General features: G+C 41.1%; 2 protein-coding genes across 2 annotated transcripts in view; one reads left to right on the forward strand and one right to left on the reverse strand.

Moving 5' to 3' along the window:
* Window positions 1-858: 858 nt before the first annotated feature.
* LOC308364768 (uncharacterized protein) lies at window positions 859-4,126 on the forward strand. Its single transcript, XM_080838003.1, has 2 exons — window positions 859-978; window positions 1,551-4,126. The coding sequence occupies exon 2, from the start codon at window positions 1,588-1,590 to the stop codon at window positions 2,815-2,817; it is 1,230 nt and encodes a 409-aa protein (XP_080694129.1). The 5' UTR covers window positions 859-978; window positions 1,551-1,587; the 3' UTR covers window positions 2,818-4,126.
* A 4,134-nt stretch (window positions 4,127-8,260) lies between these two features.
* Window positions 8,261-8,788, reverse strand: part of vamp1a (vesicle associated membrane protein 1a) — a gene marked incomplete at both ends in the record, with an annotated part of 3,448 nt that continues 2,920 nt past the window's right edge. Inside the window, one exon of the mRNA XM_080836305.1 lies at window positions 8,261-8,320. Within this exon, the coding sequence (XP_080692431.1) occupies window positions 8,261-8,320 (60 nt within the window). The remainder of the gene's footprint in view (window positions 8,321-8,788) is intronic.

An 8,788-nucleotide genomic window follows, 5' to 3' on the forward strand; every position in this document is an offset into this window, starting at 1 on the left:
GATCTGTCTGAGAGTGGGCTGTCAAAGCTAGCATCATCGAAGTCATACAGTAGCCTACAGTACACATTCAATAAAAGGAACCTACATTTGAGTCCAACTGCATGACCATTCTTACCCACACCCTTACAATAAAGAAGTGATCCTATTTCAACCATAACTTCATTTTAAATAATTTCTAAGTTTATAGTTTAGACAGCAACTTTGACATCTAGGCTATATTCAACTGCATCCACTACATAATCTCAAACTTTATTTGTTGGTATATCTCCAAAAAGGCTATACAACATTAAAACATTTATTATTGAAAAGGAAACATGCATCACAATAATACTTCAGTGTAACCTGTACCTATGTGGAGTGCAAATATATATATATATATATATATATATATATATATATATATATATATAAAAAGCTATTGCACTACCCAACAGCTACACCTACGTCTGCTAACACTACAGAATGCATAATTCCTACGGGCACTGCACTAGTGGTGATAAAAAACAGACCTCAGGCTAGAGCTTCAGGGCTATTTCCAATTATGTGGAAAGTTGGGTTGTTCATCCTTTCCCACACAGCCAGTAGGCCTGGTTCAAGTTCACAATAGGTTAGTACAATCTATAAGCACACTTGTTGTTCTAGTGATATGGTTGTTCAGCCTAAAGTCAGTTATGTTGGCTAACGTTGGCTGTGTCTTTCCTTTTGTGCAGTTTATATAGTGGGTTATGATAACTGCACTGATGCCCTGAATTCTGCAAAATTCTGTTCTCTCTACAGCCTGCACATGTTGCGGTCTTAAACCGAATGACCCGGAAGTACTAATTCTAAGTGCCATGAAGAAGAAGAAGAGCCCGTCGCAACCAATTCAAATATTGGAAAGCGACCGTGCCTTTCTTTATGAACGGCACGGTTTCTGCCACAGTACTCAAGACGCTGTGTACAAGAAAACAACGATTATTTGAATCTGGATTCCCACAGGTATTTCTGGATGTTCATAAAAGTTGTGCCAACCTGCTTGTGTAGCTACCTAAGTAGCGGAGTCTCAGCTAGATGAACAGCTAATGTTAGCTGGTTCCCCGCTTGTTAGGTAACTAGCAAGTTAAGGGACACGTGAACGTCGTTATTATTTCTTGCTAACTTAATATATGATGTATGATTATCGTATAACATGTGCATTCAGCAACGTGTTACTGTCGTAGCTGTCTATCATAAACAGCAATATTTTTGTTAGCTAGGAACCGTCGTGTTGCTGGGTTGCAAAGGTTGGAAAGGGGGCGTGGATGACTTCAGAGTCATAACCTCGCTGATGGAAACATATGAAAACACTTGCAAGATTGCAGTTCTTATAACCTTATTACTTACATATCATCTACTTACTGTAGATAACTTTACCTTCAATGTGTGGTTACTTGTTTGAGTAAGATTGTTACGACTTCCGATTGGACAAGGCAAATGTAGTTGCTATAACCAGGCACTAAGACCGACATTTTCTTTTAGTATGCTATGACATGAAAAAGGATGAGTGTAAACTTATGCATTTCCTTCTGCAGAGGGCCACATTGTCTCAACTTGACATCTGACTTCCCAATGGAGATGACTGCAGAGCCCAGTGACACTGGGGAGGGTATTCCTAATGGCAGCCCCCCGCCAGTCAAACGTGGCAGGGGTCGACCTAAGGGCTCTGTCAAAAATAAGTTAAATTTGTTTCAGAGGAAACTCACCCGTGTCCCCAAGGTTGTCGAGTTATTCTCTGCCACCGAGCCCAAGGAGCAGTTGCGCAAACCTGGACGGCCCAAAAAGAGGCTGAGGGGTCGGCCAAGAAAGATCCACCTGTCGGAAGAGGAGGAGGCGGAGAGGAGGACGATGCAGCAATTGAGGCGCAAACTGTGGAAGCCGCTGGGGCGTCCACGCATCTACCCGCTAGTGCCCCCCACCCCCCAAGGGCTGCGGAAAAGGGGCCGCCCTCGCAAGTATGACTCTGTCGCCAGCCGTAGCACCTCCAAGCCTCCTGTCAAAAGAGGGAGAGGGCGACCTCCTGGTTCAACAAACAAAACCCGGCGCCTCACATTTAACCCGGTCCGAAAGAGGGGGAGACCACCGGGTTCAGGGAAGGTCCAGGCCGCAGCTGTTGACGGACCCCCACGAAAGAGGGGCAGGCCCCGGATAAGACCCCTGGAGGAAGCGGCAGACAGCCCCCCGAGAAAGAGAGGCCGACCCCGGGGCTCTGGCTCTGCTGTCCCCAAGAAGAAGCTGGAGCTGGAGAATGGTGCTACGCCGAGGAAAAGGGGGCGGCCGAGGGGCTCTCTAGGCAAGAAGAAAAAGCATTGGAGGGCAACGACTCCAGAACCTAAACCGCTCTACGACGGCCCACCACGCAAGAGGGGTCGACCCCCAAAAGTCAAACCAACTGACCTCCCCTCCAATAGTGAAAAAGCAGAGCAGCCGCAGGAGGAGCAGCCGCAGGAGGAGCAGCCGCAGGAGGAACAGCAACCGCAAGAGGAGCAGCAACCGCAGGAGGAGCAGCAACCACAGGAGGTGCAGCAACCGCAGGAGGAGCAGCAACCACAGGAGGAGCAGCCGCAGGAGGAGATCATACAGGCAGCTTCAGCAGCCAATGGGAACACACAACCAGCCTCTCTGGAGGAGGAGCATGACCTCACCCTGGCTCCTGTGGAGGATGAGGATGAACTTCTGGGTGCTGATGAGGGTGATGCCCCAGCTGTTGAGGAGAAGGCAGTTGGCAAAGGCAGCTCCAGTGGGAAGAAAACCCCCGTTGCTAAGCGGGGTGGCTCGTCTAGGAGGTTGAGAGCAGTATGAGCTGACAGGGTTCAAAGAAAAAGAGGTCCACAGGAGTTGACTTTGCCAACCTTTATTTTTTTAATGAGTATATGTCATGCTTGTTTATCTTTTCCAAATGTCCGTAAAAGGCTGCTCCATCTGTCAGCAGGCAGTTAGAGATTATAAACATTGTTTTTCAAGAGTTTATGCTCGGTGACGCCACACTACTTGTGACCAACGTTGCTTTGTATTGACACTTAGACCAAACCCATATAATGTCATTAAGAGGTTAAGACACATTATGTTAAAAAAAAAAAAAAAAAAGAGATGAAGCTGGTTTTAGCCCAGTTCAATTGCCAGCTGATGGCTGCTTGCAGTATTTCTTGCCCTGGTGATCACCCGCTGTCTGTCTTGGCTGTAACATGTTAACCATGCTCAGAGAGCCGTGGTTTCCCAGATTAGATTGAGCGGTTCAGCAGTCACCGTGTTGATAAAGGTAGTCAATGATTAGTGTTATGAAAAAAACTTTTTTACAATTTTGAGATCTATTGGATCAGGTTGACATTGACCATTGGTTATGTCATTGAAAGTCCAGAAGCATTTTGCATTTTTTGTCACCAAAAGCTGCTCACAGGGCTACTGTGGTTTGCTGTTGCGTTGTTTGGGTGGATCCTTTCACATGTAAACAAGTGATGCCTGTTATGTTGGCCTGTGTGCTCTGTTTGTTTTTTTGTTTTTAACAGCAGTGTATATCATTTTAGGCCTGTATTTTCAGCAGTTGATGAATGAGATGTAATCCTATGGTTGCGAATAAAATGATAAAGGGAAACAAACAAAGATAATGCAACAGAATATTAAAGTGGGGTTAGGTACCAGAACATCTTGGGAAAAGAAAGCTATGGAGATTTCAGTAAAATCAAAGGACGGGGAGATAGGATTGCGTTCAAAGGTCTCTTTACCTTCCTTTCTGAAAGGGAAATGATTGTCTTTCTAAATTTTATACAATTAAATTTGTGGTAGAGTAGTAGTTTTCGTCTAATTGCTTATGGTAGCAAAACATCATGTCATCAAAAATCATGGAAATGGCGGTCACAGGAGAATTCTAATGGCTTGTGATTTAGTTGGTCAAACTAGAGTAGACTTGATTGTATTCTTAATTTCATTGAAATTTCTTTTAGTTTAGTTTTTTCAGTAGAGGTAGATTGGGGAAGTGTTTACTGTTTCAGTTAGGGTTAGAGTTTTCAGCTAAAATGTTCTCACCTGTATGAATTTGTTATAATTTCTTTTCATTTATTTTTGCTAGCATGTTTTCTTTCTATAAATAAAAACATTGTGTAGATGTATTCAGTGTTCTTGTCCCTTCAACTAAATAAAGTCTATTCTTTCAGTGTTGAACAAAAAGGTTTGTGTTTTTTGTCTAAGAGAGGCGTAAAACTGTTAATGCTGGTAGCATGCGCCTACATCTTGCATCACTTGTACACATTGATGCCTTTACGAGATGTTAGTCTAAATCTACAAATGTTTATCCTATAAATTCTGGGTTACACCTGGTTTCCATCCCAAGGAAACCCATCCGCCCACAATCTAAAACAATTTGTGGGTTACAGTTTTTTACAATTGCTAAAACACTAAAACCCACTGGCTGAACAAAGTTCTCAGTTGCCTGAACTCATGAAGCTAATTGTGCAGTCTATTGTCAATACCTTAAACTATTTCTCATGGTAAAACACAATTTTTCGGGTCTCACTTAGACTTTTCAGCAAAACTCTAAACACATTCTCAGTCTTAAAACACATTCTGCACTCTAATTCACATGTCATCCATACTGGTAAACACAAGTTGCAACAATCAAATACAAATAGAGAACAAATGTCATTGATTGAACACAACCACTCAAAATTGATTTAACTTGTATCAAATGATGTGACACAACCAATATGAGCCAGTTTAGGGAGCAAACAGGTTGTTGAAGGTGGGAAGGAGAAAGTCTGAGAATGAATAGAAGAAACAATGTGAGGGGAGGAGGACAAGTAAACACCACATTGACTCCTTTGATTTGTGTCCCTTTTACTGTGGTAGTGTATATTGTAGTAGGCCTACAGTGCATTGTAGGCTGTATAAGGACAATACGTAAACATGTTGTATGGCCCTGAACATTGTGCTTTCTATTTGGTACAGTAACAGTACTGATTGCTCAATAGATTTTGACTGGTTGCAGGTTCATATCAACAAAGAACAAGAGTGAGTTGTGAGTAGTGAGATGCAGGGTACAGTACTATAGGGGTACAAGAAGGAGAAAGAACCAACACAAATTAGAGCAAAGCAAAGAAGTAATTTCTGATACATTTGTATAGCTACTATGAGAGAACATGTTTTCATTCATCAAAAGTCAATGATAGATAAATATGAAATTTGTTTTGAGGTAAAAAAAAAAAAATGTACTTCTCCCTGAGAACTATATGTTTTGAACAGTGTGTTTTCTATTTTTTGGTGTATTGTTTACTGACTGCTTGAAAGTGTATACAATTTTGAACACTTTGTTCATGATTTGACAGCAGTGTTTGATTTTGAGCACAGGTAAAACTGTTTTGAGGCGAAAGTTTCATTTTGCAAGAGAATTCAGGGGTTTTGTAAATAGTGCTTGAAGATTAGGTTTTGTGCTTAGAGTTTAGAGAAAATTTGTGACTGTTTCAAGAATGTGTTTTAGCAATTGTAAAAAACTGTAAAACTTTGTATATTGTGTTTCATACACTAGAATTTAAAGGTGTCACATAGATAATTGGTTCTTATTCAGAGTAACAATGTTGCGTATAGATCTGGAAAGGAGATCTCACCAGACAACAGTCACACACGAACATGGTTATCACTTTATTAGTATGATATGCAAACAGACATGCTTTTAAAGAACCACAATTTAGCAGCTTTCTCTGAAGAATCTTTCAAGCTCAACTGATATGTTCTTATTGGCTTTTCACTCGTACATTGCATGGTGACAACCTGCTGAGTGCAATAATCATATAACTGGAGCATGTTCTCATGACATTTTGTAGTTTTTTAATTTTTTTTATTTGACTTCATTGAACGTGCATTTTATTCACAAAAACATATTTGCAGATAACATCTGAATGTTAACTGAATGATAATATTTGCATAAGTTGTGGATTTTTTTTCGGTGTGGAAAGTAAAGCAGGGCAAAAGGAATGTGTGCGATAGAGAGTCGCTTCGCAAGCTTTAGGGGTGTAACACAGACACACAGACACACACACACACACACACACACACACAAATACACAGGTCAGGTGCCACTCCTACAAATGCAATACAAAGCAAAAGACGGGAGAGGGGACACATTGTCTGCCACTTAAGACTGATTGGTTAGGTCTGGAACACGTTCATCTCAGGCGAAACTCTCTAAGGCACACGTTGTTTTGCCCGACATCCAAACCTATGTTTGCCCTGTACACTGTACATTAAAAATTGAACACACATACACAGACACCTAAAGCTAGAATGCTACTTTTCCTAAAGGTCAAAACAAGAAATGCTATCAGTAACCAATGCCCATCTTGATGACTGGCAGGGGTATTCCTGGAAACAGTAGCCACAAAATATACACTAGGGATCCCCTTTCAATTCCTCAATTCTTTTTTTGGAGTGTCTATTCAAACCATTGTTCATTCAATGAGACAATCTAACAGCTAACATGATGTGGATTATGAATAGTACATAGTTGATAGTTTGCTTAATTCACGTCCCAGGAGGTGTCACTCCTGCCTTAAGACAGAATTCAGTTAGTGACTATTTCCCCAACCCAGCCCCTTATCTTTGTCAGCCTAGTAGTCTTTATCTTCTCTGTCTTTCAAATGAGGAGGGATGCAAAGCTAGTATCTAGTAATATTTCAATTTGCAGTCGGTCAAGACTATTGAACATTTGTGTCTAATCTGTTACATTGATTTTGGTTGTGCATCTCTACTTGCACACATTAAAGAGTTTGCTTTGGCTAAAGAAATCCTTTAAACATTCTGGATTTCAACTCTTCTCACTCGCTCTTTCATTCCCCAGCTCTGTCTGTTGCCCTGGTAATGGTCTTTATCTCTCCCTCCCTCATGGGATTGGGCCAGGTCCACACACAGGAGCCAATGGCATGTCTTCTCTTACTTCTGACAGGGGGTAACTATAAATCTGCAGCTGTACATAGAGATTCACATGACATTCTCTTCTAACAACCTCTACATCATCTTCCTCCATCAACACGAAACCAAAACAAAATGTAAAAGAAATGTAGGGCTGGGCACTACATTACAAGTAATTTAGAGGAAAGAGGGGATTATTTGTTTGTTTGTTTTTTCGAAAGGAGTCACACCAAGATCAAGAGAGAGAAGAGATGAGGGAGGAGGCACCGCATCCACACGCGCTGCTTGTTGTGATGAGAAGGCATCGGTGAGAGTTTGGAGGGAGTGGCGAGAGGAGAGGAGAGGAGCTTAGGAGGAGGGGGGAGTGGATGTCACACAAGGCTTCGGCTCTGCTGTCAGATCCGCTGTCTACCTTGTGTTCTGCCACCTAGAGACCAGCTCAGTAGTAGAAGTACACTGGAGGGAGAGAGAGAGAGATTCAATCAGTGTTAACCATCTTTACATTGAATACGGCTGAGTTGAGCTTTGGCCTAAGTTGTGGTGGCTCTTGGTTGTTTGCCTGCTGGTCTGGAGTTAGTGTCCGCATTATGCAGTCTGCGTTGCAGAATGGATTTGAGACCATTTTACCTCATTCATTCTTTATAAGGATCTTGGACTCCAGTCTGTCATCACTTTAAACATACACAGTCAGTAGCCAGGTGCAATGTTTTTCCCCATTGTCTTCCATGACATGTGTTAACATACTTTTGCAACAAAAGAAGGCATGTTTTTAGTCTCTACAGGCAGAATATATAAACATAAATAAGAGATCTTATGATAATTGAGACATTATAAATATAGTAAGTTTAACTCTCTCTTATTAAGATTTTCATCCACAAATGACTTAATATGACTAAATATTAGAAGATTATTGACTGTGACTGTGTTTGAGTTAAGTTCTAGTCACAACGATAGAAGGTAAGAGGAAACTGTGGTTGTATAAATAATTGCAAGTGGCCACTCAGACTAAAGAAGAGCTTATTTTTTACAAACTCTGCTAAGATTAATTGGCAACATTAAATGCATATTCTGCATGGTTCACAATGTGTTTTTATTCATTCAATTTTTATTTCAGTCATAAGATGGTACCAGAAATGTGTGCATTCATAGGTTCAGGCCCTGGGCTCTGGAAAGCGCCTTGAGACAATATAATAGTTTTGGCACTATATAAATCAAATACGATTTAATTGAATATGTCCATTTCCGGTCTTTTTCTCTTTCTCTATAGTCTCAAAGTCAAGTTATGTGAAATCAGCGCTTCAAACCTACCCTAAACATAAATGGGAGGATGTTAAGGATGTTAAGGATGTTACTCACTGAAAAGGACTCCCATCATGATGATCCCGATGATGGCCATGATGATCATCATCTGTAGGAGAGGACAGAAGAAGTAGGTGAGTTTTTATAGGATGTAATATTAAAAAAAAAAAAAAAACACCTCAGTGTTGGGGCTGTCACTTCCGGCAAAATATCCATCTGATTTAGCTTTCTCTGAAAATAACCCCTCAAAAAAAAAGGGCACATTAGAAAGACAACATAGAAACACGAAGGTTGGTGTGCTAGTGTGAGACATTCAATTTTGATTCTGTGATTTTTAACCTCCAAACGAGCAGCGATTCCCATGTGATCTCTCAGTAATTTAGCCTTTCCTCATCTAGTGAAATAACAGGATTACCTTGCTACTATCCTTCATCCTAACACAACACTAATCTATGGCTGCTTTTAGCTGCACGGGATTGTCTTGAGTAGAGGAGATTATAGTCATCGCTTTTCAGGGTTTCTGACAATCTAGCACTCTTGTTTGGTTTGGCTAGACACGACACACTGTGGGCTTTGA

Source organism: Sprattus sprattus (genome assembly GCF_963457725.1).
Source record: "Sprattus sprattus genome assembly, chromosome: 4".
Classification (NCBI taxonomy): Eukaryota; Metazoa; Chordata; class Actinopteri; order Clupeiformes; family Clupeidae; genus Sprattus; species Sprattus sprattus.